The 25,166-nt window shown below is 42.1% G+C and overlaps 1 protein-coding gene across 4 annotated transcripts in view; it reads right to left on the reverse strand.

The window, feature by feature from the left end:
* Positions 1-25,166, reverse strand: part of LOC107377074 (dedicator of cytokinesis protein 9) — a 76,820-nt gene that overhangs the window by 38,503 nt on the left and 13,151 nt on the right. For 2 of the 4 annotated variants that reach the window (XM_054747511.2, XM_015946487.3), the window contains exon 2: positions 5,605-5,721. In XM_054747511.2, coding sequence (XP_054603486.1) covers positions 5,605-5,721 — 117 coding nt within the window. Of the gene's footprint in view, positions 1-5,604; positions 5,722-9,166; positions 9,452-20,811; positions 21,122-25,166 lie in introns of those variants that run through there. The other 2 variants (XM_054747510.2, XM_015946480.3) reach the window with 2 other exon arrangements.

Below are 25,166 nucleotides of genomic sequence, written 5' to 3' on the forward strand. Positions count from 1 at the left end.
TGAGATCACCCTGACTGTAAATTGCTAATAAATACTCCACATATAATTTATTTTAACCAGTTCTTCAGGAAATCTGCTGCAACCTAACCTTTCTCCAGTCTGACTTCCTCCTCCTTCAACTCTTATTAATCCATTACAGTCCAACTGAACAGAGAGGAGATGAATGGCCCTTAGGCCACAAAAGTTATTGGGTTGGTATTCTGCAGAGTTAATAGGCGCTTTGTCTCATATTGCTAACATCAAGACCTTTAGATACACGGCTAACAAAGATGTGAAGGAAGCACTGGCACCATCCATGACCCTATTGGTTTTTTTCATGCATTGATGAAGTCCCTGAACTTCTGCCCTCTTTGACCAGAACAGTAATTTTTAGCAATCAAAGACCTGTCAGTTGTCCAGTTATGATCTTTCTTCTCTTTGCTTTTGTTCTGATTTCTTGCTAGTTAAACAAATCTCAGAAAGAAGTTGTTGGAAATATTAATTTTAGGATGTTATTTCAAACAATTTAGGACAAGAAACATACCAAATTAAACATGAACAATTACAACAAGGCTCTTTATGGTTGTGCACTGGGCAGGGGTTTGCGTATAACTGCTGTTCCCAGTCATCAGATGTACATCTGGCATAGTGTGTATCAGTACAAGTACTCTTTTATGGGAAACATGTACTTGCCACACCCAGATATCTGGCTGTCTCCACCCTACTCCCCTCTCAGCCTGGTGATATGAAACATATGGCAGGTTAGATGGATACAGAGGCGGTGTCAGACCAGTTATACATGATCACATACTGCAGACAGCCTCATAATGAAAACCACCAATCATCCAGTGGTTGTGAAATCATACTGAAGTAGAGGGTGAATTTCCCAGCACTCATTCTATGTCAGTGCAGTGAGCTTGAGTGCGTCGAAAAAGCAAAGAAGATTTACCTGAAACTGGGTGGGGTTTTGTCCTTTAGGTTGATGAGTTGGAAGCAGAGGAATGGTAGCCTAGTGAACTAGACCAAATTCTTGCTTTGCAAAGAATGGTCTAGGCATGCTCCATTGGAACCTCAGCAGCTCCTACCAGGACTCTGGCTAGCCAATCACAGCTCTCTAGAGGGGTTTCAAACACATAAAGAGCTGTGATTGGTCCATAATGGTGGGCCAATCATAGTGCTCTATCTGCTTAGTGAACAAATCACAGAGCTTTATCTGCTTTGTGGGCCAATCAGGGCACTCTATATGCCTGGTGGGTGGGATGATGCAACAGAGTGAAACAAGAGTATGTCACATTCATTGTCCAGTGGAATGTGGAGATCATTTGAAAGACAACGGTAGAACCCGCCCTACAACCGAGAGCCGTCAATGGAGCGTGGCCAGACTAAATAATACATTTATTTAGTCTGGCTTGCCAGGCTAGAGGAATGGGTCACCATAAGGATACAAGCAACTTTGACATTGGCCTGAGTGTTAAATGGTAGTTTCATAATGTCACTCCAGCTACAAATATTTTAATACTTTCAGTCTGAAGTGGTTCAGACCACCCAAACTGGGCCCATGGAGCTAGATACAGGGTCATAGCTCAGGGAAGTGATGCACAATCCAATAAAAAAGTCTTGCTTAACCCAAACCACATGCATATGAACATGCATGAGTGTGTAGTTCTGATGGCTGAGAGGAAAGTGCGCAGCTTTCATTGCTGATTGAGGGCTTTCAGAATAAAAGCCTAGAAACAACTGCCGTACCACATACAGATCCAAATACTTAACTAACTGGTCAGTACCTGAGTGATTGCTACAATATTTGATGACCCTTTATTTGTTTTTGTTTCATGGAAAGACATGAAAGGTGATGGACTGTGGAAAGCCAACAGAGTGTGGTGTAGGGTTGTGGATACAACAAATATCTCCTATCATGATAGAAGTGTTTACTACCCTGATAACAAAATACAAAAATGATGTGTGATGCATGATTTCTAGTGATGCATGATCAACATTTATGGTGGTGCTGGGAGGGACGGAGCAGGCAGCATGGACGTAATTTGGGGGGGGGGGGGGGCATGTCCCCCCCACTTTTTCCAAAGTCAAGTTTTGACCCCTGCACATTTTACCATCCAAAAACAATATTACGCTATATTAAATTGACACTGGTTGAGCTCTAGGACCAAGCGGAAAACAACTGTTTGTGTTGAAGCCTGTTTCCCATTAGAGCATACTGTAAAGATCCCCCCCGTGTCCCCCCCACTTCTAAAGTGAAAATTACGTCCATGGCAGGCAGAAGGATGACATGTGATGACCTGCGAGACTGAAAATACAAAAGAGGCATTGAGACAAGGAGCTCAGTGAATAAAACTGTGTAAAAGGCTAAAGTGGTATCGTGTGTTGTGTGTGACCTTAAAGCTGCTTTCCGGAGTTTTCCCCTTTCAGAAATGATGAATGATTTTTCAGAAATCTGTAAAAGTGGTTATCTCATCATGTACTGTGATAAAATGTAAGCAATACGTCTCTTTTTTTTTTTGTTTTTGCTAAGCACGCCCCCTGCCCCGCAGAGCTCCATTCAATAGGAAACTGAGCGCCGACCAGAACTAACCAATAGCGTTAGACTACCGCTTATTTGCTTGAAATTTAAAGAATACCTCAGTTGATGCAGAGTTGATGAGCTTTTCACAGACAAGTCTCTAAAATATAAATATATGAAAACACAACATGACATGAGAATAATACTCGTAAAGCAGTGTGCTTTTGCTCCGTTTGTCGTCTAAGAAGCACATTTATAAACAGAAACGTGAAGTTGCGATCTTAAACAGAGGAATAGACTTTTTGTGTGATATGCTTGTCAGCCACTAGATGGTGACATCAGATAAGAGATATACTCTGGAAAGAAGCTTTAAACGGAGCAGGTTCATGCTACACTGGGGCCCAACGTGGGGCACAATCCTTGTACAACACTCAACGGCTTCCAGATCGAGTCCTGCAGATCACAAAGTTGCTGACCACAGCGATTGCAGACTGCTAGCACCCCCAGACGAAAAAGGAGATCTGGTGGTTTATTCTGGATTTTGCAACCCTGACCAACCTGACCCAGAAGGGGGCCTCCGACCCAGTCTGCTGGACTCCGGTTTCTCAGCAGGCTTTTGATCGGGTCAAGTAGGCTCTTTGTACCACCCCACTACTGTTTATGCCTGACTTCTCTCTCCCCTTTACTCTGAAGACGAACGCCTCGGATAGGGGAGTGGACCGATTTTGTTGCAGCAGGTCCGGGGAGCCTGTACATCAGCAGGAAGCTGTCCGACAGGGAGAGACAGTACAGCACCATCGAAACGGAGTATCTGGCCATCAGGTAGGCGGTCAATGCCTTCTGGTTCTAACTCCTCAAACAGTCCTTCAAACACTGTTTAGACCGTGCATGGCTGAAATGGCTGCAGTGGCTCCACCAAATGATGGATACCAACACCTGGAACACACGTTGGAATTTTGCACTTAGGCCCTTCAACTTTCAGGTGATCCACAGGCCAGCAGCGTGGCTGGCTGTGGCTGATTTCCTGTGCACCTCTAGTGGGGAGGTGTCAGGCTGGTGATTGCACTGACCTAAGTTGGACAGTGCACAGGGACGTGCGTGTCTGCAGGGGAGGACGGAGCAGGCAGAGCAGTGGGAGCATGTTGCTACACAGCAGGAGCTCATATCTAATCAGCGCTCACCTGTATTAAAAATGCAGGAAGAGGAGGACGGATGGCTCACACTGTGACCTGAGATACCGAAGACACCAAAGAGATGTTAGAGCTGGTTGCAGGATGCAGATCACAGGGAGCTCAGTGAATAAATCTGTGTAAAAGGCTGAACTGGTGTGGTGTGTGTGTGACCTTGAACGTAGCTGGTTCATTCTACAATCTTCATCATTGTCATCTGACGTTAGCGTCCCTCCCAAAAGGTATCACACGGTTGAAACAGCAGCACAACCCAAACGTAACAGAACTGCTCACACAGCACATGAGCCAACACATCTGGCCACCCATTCCCATGTCCACACACATCATCTCTTTTTCTTTTTACACTTTCCTCTAAACACAATGGCAAGGGAGGTGAAGAACACACGTTTGCTGTGTTTATATCAAATATCCTCAAACCCTGGTTTACACCCTACAGTACATGCCATTCCTTCTTCTTGTACCACCAATCCCCATTTACACTTGTATGTCCTCCTCCGACAACTATGGCAAGCCTGAAAGTAAATAGACTTCAATAGCAGCTCTATAATCTCTTCTGGGTTTATGGAATCAAAGGTCTGATGTGTTGCTACCATACATACAATGAGTGCAGTCAGGTCGCATCCAACTGTTGGGTTGCGCAGTGTAAGAACGTGATTCTTGAGCAGTACCCTGCAACAACATTGTACAATTTGAGATGGACCTGAATACAACAACTGAAAAATCTTAACAATGTACTTTAGTCAAACCAGGACCTGTATGGCGTACTGGACAAACAAGGCTGACCCACAGAGAACTATTTCCCCAACACCAAGCATGTAAAGGTTCTGTAATCGCTGGTTTAATGCACACAGGACCATGCCTTAAACAGATAATGGTTTTCTGGAGGCAAACAAACCCCATACTCAATATGTGAGCTATGAGGATGATGTTGTGGCTCTACAGTAAAGACAAACTAGAAAAAATTACAAATGCTGCACTGTTGTAAGTTATTCTATATTTGAATATTTATTTACTAAAGCAGAGAGGAAAATGGGGTTCATGAACAATCTTCATTATCATCAACTAAATGACCACCAGTACAACAGTGTGATTAGGTTATGTGTTGATTTATAAGGTCTTGGGATGTTTTGACAGTAATTAAAGTTTTAATGTCTTAGTAATTCTCAGAAAATGGTATTAAAAACTCACTAATCACAAACGCTGGATCATCTGTTTACTTCCACCCATGATCTCCAATGGCCAAATGTTGACACTGTTTTAAAACACCAGCTTTACAGAGATTTGCACATGTTTAAATATCAGCAGGTTAAGTAATATGCACTTATGGTAGAGCAAAGGGGGACTTTAAAACAGACTGCACAGAAAGGTGTGCTTTAGCACATGCGCAATATGCAGCGTGGGCAGCGTGAGGGCCAGAATGAACCTTTGGATCACCATCACCCAGCCACTGAGATCCTAAAACACCTCATACGTAACCAGTTTGAGCTGTCCAAACCCAACATTTGAGGCAAAATTCTCTAAAAATGAAAAGAATAAAAAGAGAACAAATGCATCCTTAGCACTGAGAGAGTTTGTAGTTCTGGCTAGTGGCCAGGCCTTGGATCCTGGTGTTCAATTAGAAGAGGTCACGGGAAACACCCTCCACACGGGATTACCGCCTGCTGGGATGAATGCCGAGACCTGGAGGTGCTAATTACCAGCCTGGAAAACAGGCACTTGGGAGGTGGGACTTCACCTCATTAGCAATGCGAGAAATAAAAGTGAAAATGGAAGAAAAAGCATTCAAGCAAATATAACTCAGTGTTTCTGCTGCCCCCTAAAAGCTTGTGGCTTTAAATGTTTCTCCTAGCGAAGTATTGATTTCCAGTGAACATGCACATCCTATATGTTGTCCAAAAGCTGACTTACTGTCCTTACCTGAAAGTCATCTGTGGGAAACTGCAGCATATCACGCAGAACATCACTGATGATCTGGGTTTTCCTCTGAAGGAGCACATTTTCATATTCCAGGGGCTCTATGATCTTCGGTTTTACCTGTAAGAGAAAAAGAACAACTCAATCAAAGACCAGGAGGTCTGAATATTGAACACCAACAGTATAACTACATGGGTCAAGGGACGAGCCACAGAGCAAAATTTGCGGTATTCACACAGTTGGGACAACAAGCTGCCATTGTCCTTCCAGTGAATGACGGCCAGGGCTACAGATGCAGGAACTGGCACAGAGATATGCAGGGTGCTAGAGGAGGAGATGTTGGATGACGGAAGAAATGGATAGGCAAGTGAGAGTCTGAGAGAGCCACTGTACCAGTCACAGAGTCACAAGCTCATGTTCACAGTGCTGGTTGCTGCCACAGTTCCACATCCCCTCCTGATACCAGGACCCCAGGCAGAAACACGTTCTCGGTCCTAAGTAGATCCTTTCAACATGGGAGTCAATGTAAAGATTGATGTTTGACCGTAAGTAAGATAGCAGAGCTTAGTTCCTCGCATTACAGTCCTTTAGCTCGGTAGTGATGAGCTGGAACATTCCGCACAACAACCTCAAGGGAATGGCTGCTCTCAAAACTCACAACTCCTGGAAAACAGCCGTCTACATGTGTGGCTGGGTTCAATTATTAACATCCATACTCATAAGATCAGGCTAAAATCCATTTAGAAATGCACAAATAGATAACTGTGTTTCATCTGGTGCAGTGGTTAGCACTGTTGCCTCACAGCAAGAAGGTTGCAGATTCGAAACACAGCTGCAGCCTTTCTGAGTGGAGTTGCATGTTCTCCCCATGCATGCGAAGGTTTCTTCCACAGATCACAACATGTTCTATAGGTTAACAATAGTACGTCGCTTTGGATAAAAGCATCTGCCAAATAAATGACAGATCATTTGCTGCTGTGGCCCCCAGACTCTGGAACTCTCTCCCCCTGAGCCTGAGATCAGTGGACTCAGTGGTCTCCTTTAAAAAGCAGCTGAAGACTCACTTGTTCAAGCTGGCTTTTGTATGACCTTCTTCACCACTCTCTCTTTATTCTGCTCTCCCCACCTATTCCACCGTCCTCAGGATCCACTGATTTCCCTATTTCCTATTCACTCTCTCTCTTTCGTAACATTTTTTCTTTTAAATTGCAATTGCTTATTCTTGCTCATTTTAAATATATTTTTAAACATTTTCAAAATGCTTTTTTTCTATTTTTACAATTTTTATATTTTTTGTTTTTGTTTTTGTGAAGCGCCTCGTGATTTTTATCTTGAGAGGCGCTATAGAAATGATATTTTCTTCTTCTAAATAAACATAATCTAGAAGTTAGACAATAATAATTGCATATAGCTACAGAAAATAGCATGGTGGCGCAGTGGTTAGCACTGTTGCCTCGCAGCACGAAGGTTGCAGGTTCGAAACTCAGCTGCGGCCTTTCTGCGTGGAGTTGCGTGTTCTCCCCATGCATGCGTGGGTTTCCTCCGGGTACTCCGGTTTCCCCAACAGATCACAACATGCCCTGTAGGTTATAAATTGTAAGTCGCTTTGGATAAAATAGTCTGCTAAATAAATAAACATAAACAAAATACAAATAAAAAACAAACATTGAAAGTTGCTGGAGAAATTTGCTGACTAAAATAATTGTTTTACATTTTATGTTTTAGAGTGTAAAGGGCCAAACTGTTTCTTTATTTAAACTAAATATGATGCAGATAAAAAAAAAGGTAAAACATTAACTCAGGGCTGCCAACTTTTGAACATTTCAAAGAGTGAGAAGGGGCCATGGGGTTGGGAGCGGACAACTCGCCGACCGTTTACAGTGGGGGGGAATTAATATTGAGACTTTTTGTGCTCTACATGTTATTTATTTATTTCTACTCTGTACGGAAGAGGATTAGAGCCACTGACAAGAAGAAGAAAAAAAAGAAATAGAATCATGACATTTCTTCTCAGAATTCTGTTTCTTTTCTTTTTCTTTCTTTTCAGTGGCCTTAATCCTCTTCCGTACCTCTGACTTTACAGAGGGAACTGACCTTTCTTTAATAAAAAATTTCTTTTCATGAGGAAAATTTAACATCCAACTCTTCTGAACTTCTTCACATTATCTATCTATCTATCTATCTATCTATCTATCTATCTATCTATCTATCTATCTATCTATCTATCTATCTATCTATCTATCTATCTATCTATCTATCTATCTATCATCTATCTATCTATCTATCTATCTATCTATCTATCTATCTATCTGCAGTAAAGAGTTACAGCTACATGTCACAAATGTCACACAGGAACTTTTAATTATAATTAATATTAAAAAAAAATTAAATTCCATCTAGGGGTGGGCAATATCATGTCATTCATAATATTACCAGTTATTATGTCCTTCCAAGAAAAAAAAATATCATGTTACGCTAACTTCATGATGTAATTGCATCCACTAAACAGAGGATTATGTTCATGTGGGTCATTAGCATGAAGTTATTGAAGTTATCAAAGCAAACATGGCTGGAATCTCAGTTTTACCTGTAATCTGTGTCTCTAAGTGTGTGTGCTGCTGTAATGAGTGGATGTCCCCACTGTGGGACTAATAACAGTTACTCTATTCTATTATATTAATTCATATTAGCCAGTAGGGGAAAAAAATACGTTAGAGGAGTTCTGGCCTTTCCAGGCTTCCGTACCAGTAACCTGGTTATGCAGGAGGTGTTTGTCTCACAAAGAAGAAAAACACACTGGTGAAGTGGTGAATTAAAACATTATGTCTGACCCTGAGCATGAAACCCTGTCACGGGTAAAGCCACACACTTCACAAGGCTGACACCAGATTTAATGTAGCTTCCACAAAAAACTTACAAGTTACTCAGATCAAAGATTTTTGGAATTAAAACAACTCTGATGCAACACAGACGTGTTAATGTGCAGTCTTCCAAAATCCAAAAGCGCACTGATACACCCTTTGCCAATAAAATAATGAAAGAAGAGTTCAGCAAACTAATCAGAGTTGAACTGTTTACAGAAGATTTATCAACTGCATCTTCCAGAGTTTAATGTATCTACTAGATTCTATCAAAAGTATTTGAATGCAATAAACGTATAGCAATCACAATTGCGTCCGACCACCGATTTACATTTTGATTCATTTGCCCAATTCTCCCACTGATGTAATGCAAAGACCCTTTCATTTCTCAGCCCTCCAGATGTAAAAACATCATCTGATTTAGTCTGGATGTTTGCCCGTCAGACAGACGATAACAGCTAGCAGCTGTGAACAGTGGCACACCAGTAATCAACACGCATGACCACAAAACATGAATACATTTAGACTCAGATGCACAGGAAGAGCAAATGAACAAAAGGGGTATGTTGTCTATCAAAAGATGAACATTCAGCCCCCTGGAGAGTGGTACCTTGAAGCTGCTAGTTCTCATCTCAAGGCACAAAGATGACCTACCCCCTGACCTGTTAAATAGCCAAAGACGATGAAGAATAGAGAAAACTCACCACTGCCACCTGTGACACCCCCTCCACTTCAGCCTCTATCTCAGCTAGACTCTTGTACTGCTGTGGAGACTCTATCACCATTTCCTTCTTGGGGACTTTGGCTGCCCGGCCCTGCATGCTGGTCAGTCCTTTCACAGTCTTTGAGGCTACAACTGCATCACAAAAAGTTTCCTTCAGTCTGTGAGAGCTTCTGATTACGTCCGGTGAGATCCCGTCCTTGCTCAACCACGAGAGCCCGTCCACCCTCTCCCCGGCTCTGTCTCTCATCATAGAGGAAGGGCTCCTCCCACCCTCACAGCTGTACAGCTGTAAAAATGTTGGTGGACGTATGTGGAGTGGGTCAGAAAGGAGGGTAGATCTACCACTCCCTCGTTAAAAGTCTTGGATGGAGCACAGAGATCATGTTGTCATGTGTCTCCCCTACCTACTTATGTATTTAGTCATTCTGAAAAACAACAAGAACACTATCTTCAGCTGTAATGGCTCTCTGTTCTCACAGGGTCTTCAGATTAGATAAAAATAACCTGCATGAAAAAACCTCCTGTAAAAGACTCTGGAGCATCCAGGCGTGTGGCGACATGATGCCAACAATGACCTTAGAGAAGCAACTGTTGTTGGCCATCAATCTGGGAAGGGTTAAAGGTCATTTCCAATAATCTACAGGGAGTAGGATTATTCTCAAGTGGAAAACATTTAAGGCAGCTGATGATCTTCCCAGGAGCGGATGTCAGAGGCCAGAGAATTGACATGAAACCCAAGAGTTCCATCTCAGACTCTACAGGCCTCAGTTGGCAGGCTAAAGGTTAAAGGTCATTGTAGGACAATGACAAAAGGACTAAACAGGTGTTAGTAAGGGTTGTTGAAGCAAACTTCTTTATCTCTAAAAGAATATGAAAGCATGTTGGTGGAGGACGGCTTATGGTTTGGGCTGCTTACAGTCACAGAAACCACATTTAGACTTAGGTCAACTCGATCTAGCCCTGATAGGGTAATTGTGTTTAAATTGGTGCTGTCCACGTGTTGTTCGTGCAGAGCTGACCATACACACTCGCCTATGGTCTGATTGGCCAGCTGAAGTTTACACCCACCTACTAGTGGGAGCTTCTGATTGGCGGGTGGAATCTGCCAGAATAAGCTTCGCACTTGCACAGTTCATTAACAATCTGGATGTAGTGAGGTAACAAGCTTCTCCGACTTCAGCTCAGACTGGCCATGGCAGCGCGAGGACAGATCGTCTGCTGTGAGCACTCTCGGATGGAAGAGGATCCAACGGCAGCACTGCTGCTAAGTGAAAAGTTTAGGAAGCTGCGTACTTTATATCCGTCTCCAAAAGCAACACTGCTCATGCCCGCTTTTGTTACTAACTTGTGGCGCTTAGCAAGGACACCACAGACTTCTCTGCGCCTCTTTTACCTGCCCACATGCTCAGAGACATCTGTGTTCCTGAGAAGGCTGTGTAAACAAAATCTGGCTGGGCGGAGACGAGCTGTCCCCACCCAACCCACTCCGAGCTATGGACGGGCCAAGAGTCCACCATAATCTCATTTGTAGACCAAATAATTCTACAGTCTAAGACCTGGTTCACATGACAAGATAATTAAACAGATTTTTGACCTGATTCTTCCCTTCTGACCCAGATTGCTGTAATGGCTCTGAAGATAATTTTATCAGATATTCCAGCCGTTTGTGGTGTGTTAGGAGTTCTCTGGTCTGCTCTGCCGGACGTGTGGACTGCTTCGACCATAAATTGGGAAACATTTAACATGTTGGATTGGCTTGGCCAGTATGCGGTGTGCCTTGAGGACAAGAGTGTGCAGCCTGATAATTGTGACGTAGAGCCAGTTAGAAAGCGAGGTGATGTAAGCGTGCTGCATGGGTTGAGGGGAATCCAATTTATCGTTCTCATCTGCCATGCTTGTTTACTCCAAAGTCACGTTTGAGCTCATAAAGCTTTGTGAGATTTCCCATCTAATCTGGGAATGTTTGTGAGTGAAATCAGGACGTGTGTGGTGCGTTGCCAGGTGGTCGCTGCAGGACCAAAACTGTTAAAGCAATGATTTTTTTGTTGCCACATATTGGGTTTCTCTCAAAATGTGAGAAACAGATGCGATCATAGAGTAGGGTAGATAATTATTAGTGCTAAAGGTGGTTCTCCAAGCCTCAGAACTATAGGTTTAACTTATGATAGCGTTATTGTTGGACCAATGTCATTGTCTTGTTTTAAAACACTAATACTTGCTTTTTTACCATCTATGGGTATACCAGGGGTAGGCAACCCTGGTCCTAGAGAGCCGCAGTCCTGCATATTTTCCAGCCATGCATGAACTTGCAGCTTCTAATTGACTGAACACACCTGATCCAGGTAATCAACAGCAGGAACAACAAAGATAGTTGGAAAACAAGCAGGACTGCAGCTCTCTGAGACCAGGATTGCCTACCCCTGCTCTATACCATCACTTCAGAGATACATGTGTATAATCCTTGGTTACTAAATGACAGCAGCATTAACTATAGCAATTTTACGCCATTCGTTTTGTAATGGAGTCTGAATTAAAGCCACTTGTGAGTTCTTTTTAAACTTACTGAAGTTCTCATATATTCTAAAGCTCATTAAAATGTCTTTAGACCACAAGTTTATCGTGATCTTGTTTGTAAATGAAAAAACTAGAGGAGCTAGCTTGATACGACTCGTGTAGTTTCCTCTTTACCTCTGATTGTAAGGCTGGTCCTGAAGTGGTCTGAAAAGCTCAAACTACTGTAGGAATTTCTAAAAATAACAGAGCAGCCAGAGCAACAATATTTAAACGCTGCCCTCCCTACTGATAACAGCTCCCTGTTGGTATTCCGTTTCGCTTTGAACTGTTCCAATGCCGTATCCGCACCATCGGACTCCTACAGTGGGGTCACTTCCTCCTTCCCCAGCTCTCATGATGCCAACACACACTTTTCTGTGGAAGTCCGCTGCCCTCTCGCAGGATTTTTCTCTTTAAGCAGCAAAGGCGCCTTAGCTCAGCTGTTTTCTATCACGCTGCATGTTTTAGAATGTTTTAAGGTTCTCAGCCAGTAACTGTTAACAATAAATGAATGTAAATCCGTTATTTCTGATTTTCTTTTCCTCTTTCATGTTGCACCACTCCCACGCCTCACCAGCTATGGGGGTTCACTCCACGGGCCTGATTAATAACTCATCCTATTATCTCCTTTGGCCAAAAACTTAGGGACTCGCTGGAGTGCACAGACTGAGCGGGGGTGTGGGGGTGTCAGCGAGAAGAGATGAGAAGCTACAGAGTCAGCATGACTTCAAGGGCTGTCGTTCTCCTTCAGTTTCTGCATCATTGCTGCTAAGGAAGTGCAAAGAGTGTGTGCGTGGCTTTCCCTTTTCTTCTCCGCAGGGCTCTCTGATCATTTGCATAAGTTGTTTTAACTGTACTCACTTCAAAGGGGGAGGCTGAAACACAGCATTCACAGAGGCTGCTTCACCTAAAAACACAGGAACACTGAATCAGGGCTAGTAGGTATTAACACTTACCCAGCAGGGCAACTTGGGATGAAAGTTAAAATACCCCAAGAAATTAAACAATTGGTTCAGATTGATTACGTTAACCGATTAAAAAATGGTCTGATTTGATTGATCCTCCTGGTGATATAACAGACCAAATTCTCTGGACTTCCATGCTTCCTGAATGCAAAAAACCCCACTGATGAGCAGAAAATTACCAGCTGCTGTTTCCAGGATGTTTGCCAGTCTGACAGCAGCTGTGAACTTTGTGACTTTCCAAACTGTGTAAGCAGAATCCTGATGCAAGATGTTAAGAATTATACCCAGTTAATCCACCCATCTTCCTTCTCTTACTTATCCAGCTTTAGCAGAGATGTTCAGACTTGCATCTTCCCAACTATCTCCTCCAACTTATCCAAAGAGATCTCCAAGGCGTTTTCAGACCAGCTTTGAGGTAATACCTCTCCAGTGAGAGTGCCTGAAACACCTCCCTTGGAAGGAACCAGATGCACAAACTACCTCAACTGGCTCCTTTCAGTTCTACTGTTCTAAGGGTTAAACCCTCCAAAATCCATAAATGAGCTCTGATTCTGACCTGAGAAAAGTTTCCCAGTAATCCATACCTTCAAGAACGTGAACAAACATTTAGCATGTAGAGAACCAACACGCTCCCTCAAGACTCTTAAGCCTCTTTTCCAAAACAATGCCGCCAATTTGCCACAACACTCAGCCGGCATCAGAGAGCCTCAAGTCGTTTATCAGTGGTCAGAGCGTGGGGGTAATGTGGTGCAATCGTGTCCTTTTTGACAAAAGATTACACAATGGCGGTGTAAAGGGTGTATGGGGGAGGTCTCTGTGCTGCCGCTTACTTCCATTTAACTTGCTTTTTATTGCGATTGAAGCCGCGCTCATTACGTTTTTTTAACAAGCCGCTCCTACAGGTGTCTGTCCTCGACAGTCCCCGTGCAGTCTCTGGTGATCTGAGCTCCAGCTCTAATGGGGAGAAGCTCCTGGAGCACTGCATCGCTCCAGTTTACCATCTCAGCTGGTTTTGTTTACAAAAGCAAAACTTACGGCCTGTGTTTACTTTCATTCTCAATATAGTTGCTGACCGGAGAGCAACAGTAACTCCCCATGTGATCATGACACCTTCCTCTGTTGCGCCAATGCGTAATATGCATTCACAAGTCCGGGGTTGCCACAATATTACTAGCAAGCATGGCGACACAAATGCCGCAAATTTCCTGCAACGCCAGCATTACGCTGATTTGCCAGCACGATGTGTTTTCTAAAAAGGGCTTTAGAAGAGTCTAAAGTGTGAGTTTTTCATGGAAGACCTAGAGCAGAAAGCCATAGCCCCCCCACCCCCCCACCCCCCAAACTGCAAAATACAACTATGGAAACGCTACGTAGACGACATACTGGAAATTATACCAAAAGACCAAACAGAAACACTAACACAACACTTAAATAACATTGACGACACAGGCAGCATAAAATTCACTTATGAGTCAGAAACAGAAGGCAGTATAGCAGTTATGGATATGAAAATCACCAGGCAGGCCGACGGGACCCTAAGCATAAACACATACAGGAAACCAACACACACAGACCAATATCTATTATGGACATCAGAACATCCTACCATACACAAAATGTCAGTAATCAGAACACTATATCACCGAGCAAACATAATCACAGAAGAAAGAGACCGTAAACAAGAGGACAAACACATACAACATGCTTTAAAGACCTGCGGATACCCGACATGGGCGATAAACAAAGGAAAACAACAAACAACAACAGAAAGAAAAGAACAACCTAAGCAAGGAACCAGAAACCCAGAAAGACAAGAAGCAAGATCAGTGATAACCCTACCATACATCAGAGGCATAACAGAAAAAATAAGAGCAACAATGAAAAAACACAACATAAACACACCAACAAAACCATACACAACAGTTAGAAACAGACTAGTGCACCCAAAAGACAAAATATCAGCTGGACTTAAATGTGGAGTCATTCACGAAATCCCATGCAAACTCTGCAATAAAACATACATAGGAGAAACCGGACGCCAACTCAACACACGAACAATAGAACATAGAAAGGAGTGCGAGAAAGAGGCAAGTCCAAAACACACAAGAGCAGCAAAAGAAGAAGCAGAAAGCACAATAAAGAAGTCAGCCGTAACAGATCACTGCATAAGAGAAAACCAGGGACCGGGTATAATGGACTGGGACAACACAAGGATCGTTAACACCGAACAACAAAAATACAAAAGATGGATTAAAGAAGCAATCGAGATAAAGAGACGTGGATGTGGGACCATGAACAGAGACGATGGAGTTTACACGTTGAACCGCGCATGGGACTGCATCGTCGGAGAGGGGAGAGCGGGTAGCAGAGGGCGACAACGTCCTCTGCTGCCCGCAGATAAACGGAGAAGGAAGTGACGCCACCATCAGCGTCAGCCTGAGGAAGTCTGCAGCCGCAGACGAAACAGCGACAAAACAGGTAACGAGACTGTTTCTGTGTTTTAAAAAAAAGAACGGCAGCATGGAATTTGAAGCATTGTTTCTCTGCTGCCACACACCTGACTTAAATGAAAGAGTGATTAACAGGCTTCTGCAGCGCTTGATGTCATTCTAAGGAGACAGTGCAACTATGTGAACCAGGTGTGCTGTAGCAGAGACATGGAAAACATACAGGGCAGGGAGGCACTGAGGAACAGGTTGAGAAACACTGTCCAAGCCAATCAATGATAGCCAATCCTCTGATGTTGCATATTTGGCCTGGCTCGGTACACTTGGAAGTTGGTTCTAAAAAGAGCCGACAACCAGGTACTCGTTACTGGTCTCCATTATTAGGTGAGAGATGATGGTGTAACGGCATGAAGGCTTTCTGATTTGTGCCAAAGGTCACATTTGCCCAGCTGGGTCAAGCTGGGTCAAACAGTACTTTGAATCCACAGATTAAACCCAAGTAGCCACGATGTCTGCCAAGATCATAACACCAGTATCTGCTGTTCCGTCAGAAGGAGGAAACTTCAAGCCACGATGATAATAATTAAATAATAATTAATATTTCATTGATTTTATTACTGTTTAAATAATCATTACAACATAATCACTTTGCTCATTATAAAGGTATCCTAATTACATGAAATGGATTATTATGCTTTGGGTATTATAATGATAATTATTATAATGATTAAAGATGTGTTCAGCAAAGAAGACCTTCACCCTTGTTCAACCAACACAGAGTTCAGATAAACAATAACTGCATCACATGTTTTTTGACGCATGACCAAGCTTTCTTCCGGAGAGAGGGGAAGTGTTCTGAGAGAGTTTGGTAAAAACTAACCATCACAGATTTCACGTCCAGTTCTGAACGAGACATCTTCCTGAGGAGCCAGCGACGGCCGCCCTGCTGACCTCATGCAAGCTGTTCTGTCATGCGACAAGAATGGCTAAAGAACAAACGAAACTAACGAGCTAACGCAAGACTCTCCCAGAGTCATTTGATTTCTGAAGTTAAGTTAAGACGATAACGTGCGTCTGCCAAACGCTTCGTACAGCCGTGTACCCAGGACATCTCTGGACCGGACGATCGGACACTTGCGTCTACTCTGCCAGCCGAAGTGCCACCTTGGATGAACCCATCCTCCTGACGTCCGGATCCACAAAGGGGGTCCTGTTTTGGGTGAGGTAGAACACGACAGATGACGTTTGATGCTGTTTTCTCTAAAAATAACTCAGTTATCCGCAAAACATCATTTCATCCAGAACACCTTCCATTCCCTCTGAAAGAAACCTTCTAAGAACTGCATTCACGCATCCAAAACTCATCATTCTCAATTTCAGCTCCATCCAACACAGGTTTGCTTTTAAACAAGTAATATCAAAGCTGTTAAGGATTGTCATCGAAATTGCCATTTATGAATTGTCATTTTATGATTGTCGTTTCAAATCTTTCAGTTTAAAATTGTTAGTAAATAAATTTCTTCATTTTTAAACTTGCCTCATTATTGAAACGAAACACAGAAAAGGGTTGCATTTCCAGTTTATTGAATGAAAAGAATCTTACTGAATCTTCTGTTTAATAAATAAACTTTGGTAATTAATTTAAGCATCTTAGATTAATTTTCACACCATTACAGTGGACAGGTCCCCAGTCCATCAGTGACACACTTCTCCATGCAGTCACCACCTCCAAACCCATGTGTCTCTTAATTTCCTAACACGAAAACAAAAAAGGTTTGCTGTGTATCTTTGTACTCCTTCAGTTACGGGTGTATAAACGTTTATATCGCTGGACTTTTTCCACAAGACATCTTTACAGTCTGCTCCGTGTCTGCAGCTAGATATGTTTGGGTCTTGTTATTTTTTTGGGGGTGGGGGGGGTGGGGGGGGGTTGATGGTGCTGTTGATGATGATAAAGGAAATGGCTTCCTGACCAATCACAGGCTTGTGGCCTCCGTTGCTTTCTACGGATATTTAGAAAATTGGGCTCTACTCTATTCATCCTTGCGAGCCTGTTGGAGAGCCCTTGTGATGGCGGATAATGGTGTTGTGTGCCTGTACTGATGCAGACGGAGAAATATAAAATAGGCTTTACTCCACGCAGAAAAGCCACAGTCAGGATTTCAACCTGCAGCCTCCAAAGCAACAGTTGACAACCTGCACCAACATAAAGCCTCGACACAAAACATCTTTGAGCAATGTCCAGCTGTCTTTTATCTAATTTAAGTTTAGATCCATTGATTCACCAACTTTGCACCCACCAAGCCAAGAATTCACTGTACAGAGGATGGAACCATTTTCTAAAACAGGTTTGCCATCTCACCAGAGAGTCACACTATAAAGCTGCTATTTCCTCTCTCCGTTTTCACCCTGTAACAAGATCAAAGCTGCTCTGAAAAGATTCTCCTAAAGATAAAAAAGCAACTAGATACCATCAAAGCTAATTAGTACAATTTTTGGACAAATTCTGAAATAGGATCCTAAAGTCTGAGCTGGCTGAGAATGTTTTGTGTACTTTTAATAAGTGAAGAAGTTAAAAAATGAACTTTTCTTATTGTATAACAGCATTTGGGCTTTGGTTTTCCTCTGGTCCAGCTCTATAATAAAGTGCTGTATCACAGCTGCCTCCATAATGGCTTACAGTGACAACATCACCAACCCTGAATGATAATCAGATGCCCTTGTCACAGTCTTGACTCCACTGAGGTAGTCCTGATTCATTACTGTTGTTCTGACACCATCAAACTTCCTAGAGTTACCACCAGTACCATGCCTGTGGTACAGCAAAGAAAGCAAGTATGATGGGATGGACCATCTGTGCAAGAGCTTTATGAAAAACAGTCATCTCAGATAGAAGGAGGCATGGCGTCCGTTTCTTTTTACACAGCTGAAGCCAATTTGAGCGGTCTACTCCCTTCCTAGGAGATGTTGACGAACATATGCACATGCATGCAGCTAGACGAAGTGCTCACAAGTCTGTGGAGAATTGCATAAGGGTGAAGATTGACGTAATGCTTGGAGGCCAATGGTTGCTACAAGCTCCCTGGAGAGAGAAAGTGTGAGGGTGTTGGCCGTAAAGAGGAGAAACTCCCACTCCAGATGGACTTCACACATAAACAGTGATGGCGTGCTTTGTGCTCATGCGTCATGAAGCCATTATCTATAACAAGTACAATAAAAAGTGAGCCGTCTGTAGCATGACATCACAAGTGTAGTGAAGAACATGCGTGGCAGGTGAATACGAGAGCAGGGAGTTCCCGTTAGCGTTAGACCCACCAGAGGCACTCAGCCAAAGGCTGAAAAAACTCTAAATCAGAAACACATTTATCAAAAATATTTTACTTAGAAGTGTATTTTCAATCATTTATCCATTTAAATTTGTTTAATTTTTATTATTAATGTCTGTCTGATTGTATTTGTTCAATAAATATATAATAAAAATAAATAAATGCATAATAAAACATTTATAAATTAGAATAATAAATATATATAAACACATGAAATGAATACAGAAAGAAACACTTATTTATGTCTACACCACAGTAAACACTATTAATGAAAACATTAATAATAAAAACATTACTGCCTTTTCTGCTTTTTCAGCTATGACAACCAAATGTCTGTTCACTCTAAAATGTCATCAGCATGATTTTTATTTATTTTATGAAACATCAACAATTTAAATGTCCCACCTTTAATAGAAGTGCCTGCAAGGCATGACTGTGACAGACTGAGCGGGATGTGAACCTGCAACCCTGCGGTTATGGGGGAGTGTCAAGAACTCCTCTGCCACGGTGACTAGGTATTTGGTATTAATAATACATTTTTATTGTTTTTCTCAACTATTAACATATTTATTTCATTGTTATATAAATTGCATTGACTTTAAAATAATTTTGTGATTTAAAAATAAATAAAGTACACAAGATAACAGCCCCGCACAAAACAGTAAAATAAAGACAAGATTGGTTTAGTTCTAAAGTGAACTTGCTTATCATGCAGAAAATAACTTCCTACTATCATTCAGCTCTTTGTAAAGTGACGGTTGGAGCTAAGAGTGGAATGTTAGATAGTTAATTGGAGTGTTTACTTTGTGAAGTCCCTGTCGTGATTTGGCGCTGTACGAATAAACTAAATGGAATTGAATAAATTAGCTGGGTCAACAGCCTCTGGAGTTGGCCTGCATCACGTGATTTATTACACATGCTAGCTACTGTAGCTTCTTGCGACCATTTGTTCTAAAACAGCTTTACTCAAATTCTGGGTTTTTTCAAGGAGAGGTAAGGTGTAGAGGATGATTCACTTCTGAAGCATTTGTTGCTATAATATGGATTGAAATACTCTTTACATATTGAGGGCAACTAATCAATTAAAGGTTTTGTTGAACAATTTATATTTTTTATCCACTCTGAAACAATTTTAGAAAAACTTCATTCAATCATTATGAACATCCCAATCTTCAGTTCAAATCACAAGAGTCACCTCAAGGCTCTTAACAAAGCAAACATTCTACTTATCAGTGCAGTGAGTGCATTATGCCAGTTAGTTTCCTATATGAGGAACCCAGCAGGTTGCATCAAGTCACTGACTAGCTTTACAGCAATCCTCATACTAAGTAAGCATTAGCGACAGTGGAGAGGAAAACTCCCTTTTAACAGGAAGAAACCTCCAGAGAATCCTGGCTCAGTATAAGCAGCCATCCACCACGACTCACTGGGTATCGAGAAGACAGAGCAGGCACACACACACACACACACACACACACGCACACACACACAATATATATATTACAGTTGTAATAATTGGATCATAATTCATCCATCAAACTGCCCTCTGATCATCCCTCTCCTGCACTGCCTCTCTATGAGCATGAATGGCATGTTCTTAGCTAAGAGTGGTTAAACAGGAAGTGAAGCCAGAGCTGGATTAGCTATATTAGCTAGCTTGCTAAACAGTTATCTGGTTACGTAGGTGCGTTGCAATGGCAGAAAAGGTGTCGACAACAGGTTAAAAACATTAAACTGTATTTGAAAAGGCTAAATAGCCAAGAATAAAGCAGAACAAGAGCAGCGTGTGCATTAGTGATGCGTTTGAACAATGGTGTTTGTTACTGGAACAGTGAGGCCTGCAAATTGATGCCATGGTGGCTCTATTTTGTCTTGATAGGTAAGATAGCATTGTGTTTTATGGTGGTTTGACAGTATCAATGGATCCAGTATTCGGGAGGCGCAGCTTAGGGTGTAACCTGCAGAAACGGGGTGTACCTTTGAATTGTTTATTAAACATGTAGCTTGCTCAAACTGCATTTTCCAGGAACTCCTACATTTAAGTTTTATTTTTAATCATTTTACAGAATAAATGTTTTAGATAATAAAACAAATTCTAAAACAAAGAATGAACATAATAAAGCAGAATTTTTAAATAAAGCCGACATGACATGGGCAGAAGTTTAGGAGGTGTTTTACCTTTCATGGGATAAATCAGAACATAATCAGGTGTGCTGAGTCACAGGATGGCATAAAAGGACTGGGAAATAGGTCCAGTTTATATATAAAGAACTATGTCCTGGATGACTGGGGATCAACATCAACAGAGAGGTAACAAGTAGAGGTGGAGCTTACCAAAGCAGTGGTAGGGATCCACAGATGAGAACCCCTAACAGTCAGTGTTTCCTCTTCCTCTTCCACAGATCCTAGCTCCACCGCTCCTTTTATGTAGCTACAGTTCCTCTCAAGGATGGACCGGATCCCCTTCAGCAGAACCACGCTGGTGGTGCACCCCATGACGGTAAGAGCCCAAGAAAACCTCTAGGTCAGATCCAACCAGGGGCAGAGGCCCCGACTTTATCTCCCAAACTTCCTCCCATAACCTGGAGTTCTCTAGCTGCCAGTTCGAGCTTTCACTTAGGATCTCCCACAACTGAAGCTAAGACGCAGTGTTGGAAAGCAAAGCCAGAGCTGCTGAGTTGTATCCTCCTGTGTGATGCTCAGCAGGGATGGAGGGGTGAGGGAGGAGGGTGAGGAGCAGAGAGGCAGAGCTGCTCATTCAGAGCAGGGCGTTAGCTCATGAGATTCCTCTTCCTTCCTTCCCTTCTTCTGCTGGGGGTGATGCAGATGCCTTTCCCGTCACTGCTCTCTTTCTTTGAGTGCTTTTCTTTTCATTCTCTTTTCATCTTTCAATCATGCTTTGCACTTTCATGTCTTACCCTCCCTCCCTCCCTCTACCCTGTTAGCTTAGTCATTTCTCTGAATCGACGGCACAAGCAGACCATCACAAAGGCGTGTACACAAACTCACCCACGCATAAAACAGCTGCTGGAGACAAATGTTTTACTCTTCCTCTCTCCCTCCTCCCACTGGCAATGAAACTACAAGTGTGGTAGTCATCTCTCTGATGTCATTCGTACAGTCTCCAGAGCACTGTAAGGATAACGTAACGACTGTTGACTGTGTCTCTAGTCACACAGATGTTAACACTTATCCATCAAACCATACATCAACCAACAGCAGGAAATGGTAACTTTATGCTAATCATCAGTAAAAGATGACCATCTATGGAATATTAAAATTTCTTACAAAGATCAAAGAGTCAGATTTAAAAAACAGACCAAATCTTGCAGATGACAATATATCAACCAATCAAATGTTATCTGTATAGCACAACCTCAATGGAAGCCCCAGGGGCTGAACACTGTATAAAACCATAGACAGACATCATAAGTAAAAAGGGGATAAAAATTAATTTCAAAAAGATTAAATATTACCAGAAAATGACTTTTTGTCTAAAAACAAAACCCTAAAAGAAGCTTAAACAGCCGTGACATGAAGTTCTGGCAGAATGACAGAGAAAGTGCTGACTCACTTCTGAGTGATTATGTGAAACAATCGGAAGAACTAATTAAATAAGTGCAAGTGCAAACTTTTCGGAGAATTTTGCTAAAACCAGGAGTGGACGATGCGATCACATGACATCATGAAGGATCTGAATGTTGATGATCTGCCAAAGAAAATATCACAGAATCGTCATTTTGTGTCTAACATCAAAATTAAAAATAGAGAACACGTTTCTACCAGACCATTTTAGACGTGACACCCACTGTGCCTGATCACTGGTGGCGTTAATATTCAGGGGCTGAATCCTTCAAAAGTCATGTCTGAAGGCAGATTACATCATTGTCAACAGTCTCTTCCCTTATTTTCCCCGGATTTCAAGGATAGGTCATTACAGTTGCACACTTCCGATATTCCATGTCAGTGAAGGACTCTGCTATTTGGGCCAGGTAGGCAAAGTCCTCACAAGCACAAACTTGTGCTAATTTCATGTTAATTCATCTCACGAGGAGAGGTGAATGAGGCAGAATCTGCTTATCTGGAGCTGTGAGTTTTATTCTGGCAGTTCTGTGACAGGCTGGTAAAATACTTGCGTTGTTCACCGCTGCACTACATGCAGTACTGGAGGATTCCACTAGGAGGCACAGTGCAGATGACAGACCGGATTGAGAGCCAGATTTGTAGGGAACAACCAAAACAAACATGGCATCAACAGAAGAGATGAATAAGCTGGTGAATGTGGAGATCACGACAAAAAAGATAAATAAAAATACGCAGTGGTATCGTCTATACTGTAAGACCTCTAAACCGGAGATTGTGTGACAATGGCGAGTATGTCTCACTTGTTTTGTCAACTCCCCCCCACTGGTTACTCACACAGTGCAGCTTGCAAACGCTTAGCGCTAATTTCAGAGGATGTGCACAAACAATGCTTCAAACAAACAAAAGTTACGTGAGACAGCCATGATAAACATGCATGCGCAAGATTAAAAGCAAGTATATTCTGGACCTTGAAGTAAACTTCACTTTGATATTGTTCAAGATTAAACTGTTGGCCTCAGTCAGATCCATTCAGCGTCTCACTTAAAGGAATACTGTGCAAATGTTTCTAAATTTTAAATAATTTTCTTGAGCCAGTATGTGCTAAAATGACCCTTTACAGGGTTAATGAAATGTCACTCAGAACCCACCGCCCTCTGTGGCCAGAATAACGCACTTGCAATTTCAGTGTGTCTATTAGACTTGGACAAAATGGAGCTGACATACTTGGCGCTGCAGTCTGGTTCCAGCATGCTTCCTGCATGTTTTAGATCATGAGCACAGCTGATCTTTTTGATTTAGTGGTGAACCGCTCCAGTAGACACTAATGAAGTCTGAGGAGACATTTCAGCTGTTAGATTAAGGTGTTAAAAAGACAAACGCTCAGAGAGGAGATAGGCTTATTTTGATTTACCCACAAATAATTAAGAACTCACACTAGGGGTGTTAAAAGCTAGCAAAACTGTTTAGTATCCCTTTAAACACCACATATGGTTTGATTACTTCTGCCTGCATCTATCTGTCTCTGCAGACTCACTCAGCAGTATTACATTACGTTGCAGAAGGTGCACTAATGGAATTAAATCTAACTTCAGCACATAGTCTAACCAAAATGCTTCTCCACAAGCTAATAAGATGCATTACACATTTACCCAGAATTCATAAGGGTCATTCATTGTTTCTATGTGCTCTTATGTTGCAAAATCAAACCAAGCAGCATAAAAATATGCTCTTTCAATCAGAAAACTCTCCATAAACGGTGATTTATCCTTTTTGTTCTCATTTTGAAGGTGTCATTCTTGGACCATAATGTAGATTTGTCCTGCAAAAATAACCCAAGACAGCATTCAGATGACAGAGAAGGATGACAGAGTTCAGAGAGAAGTGGACATTATTCACTAACCAGTCCCTGTTTGACTCATTACATCAGAAATAATTCACCGGGTCATGGAAAAAGGAGAATAATCTGCTAAAGGTAATGCTAATGATATAAATAAAGCATGCTATTTGGTCTCTGCAGCTCTATGTCCAAGTCTTTGTATGTACATGCCTAAATTCCTCCTGCATGATTAGTCCTCTACACCACCTAGAGGACTGCCAAGAAAGATGATGTGCATCACTGCTGCCTCCAACAGTCGGTTTAAAACTCTGCAAAAGCCTGAAATCTGATGATTCACTGGAAATAAACCCAACGACGCTCCTTAACTCCATCCTTTCCCTAATAGATTCGTCTTGCCTCTGCAGCCAGAGGAACAAAAACAAGGAGAGATGTTGCCAAGTTTACTGCAAACTCTGCAGAAAACTACTATAATTGTGGGTGCTTTGTCTTCAAATACACTGTAGTGAGGGGAAGCAGACAGGCTTGAGTACATTAATTTGTTTTTATTTTATAGGGGAAAATAGAGAAGAAGAGATAAAATATTTTTAAAAAATCAGTAAAAAGTTTGAATTCATGCTAAAACACCTATTCATTTCTGTATCTTTAGCATTTTTGGCTAAATGAGAGGAGGTGCAAAGTGGTTATATGGGTTAGAAAAAACAAGAACGCATGTATACTTTTATAAATATAGAGAAAAGTACAATTTTCAAAGTGTTAAAACATGTAAATTATTTGTTCCCATGTCTTTAACCTGCTCTACTGCCCGGTTTAACCAAAGGTGTAAAGATCTGAACAGGATTGTTGACCTCCAGCTTGAATCTGATGAGGATAGAGATGTCTGTCAGGTGATCCCCCAATGCCATTTCATCTGCATGTCTGAAAAGTCTGTTTGTATATACACACAGAGAAGATAATGGGTGATAAGACCCAGCCTTGTGGGATGCCAGTGTTTTAAACAAACTTATTGGATGTAAAATCATCAAAAAATAACCTGCTGGGGATGCTGCATGAAGTGAGGGGAATCCCAAATCTCCTCATCTGCCATGTTTAGCCTTGAAACCTAGACGGATAGTAGCCGAAGGAAAATGCATTTGCTCTTAAAGAAATAACCATGCTCCATAGGAGCCTCAGCAGGCCTCAACAGTCTTGTGCCTTGTCAATGACAGCGCCGTATCGGTTTGGTGGACCGGATGATGCGATGGAGTATAACAACTAAGGTGGCACTGGC

This window comes from Nothobranchius furzeri, chromosome 2 (genome assembly GCF_043380555.1).
Source record: "Nothobranchius furzeri strain GRZ-AD chromosome 2, NfurGRZ-RIMD1, whole genome shotgun sequence".
NCBI classification, from domain to species: domain Eukaryota; kingdom Metazoa; phylum Chordata; class Actinopteri; order Cyprinodontiformes; family Nothobranchiidae; genus Nothobranchius; species Nothobranchius furzeri.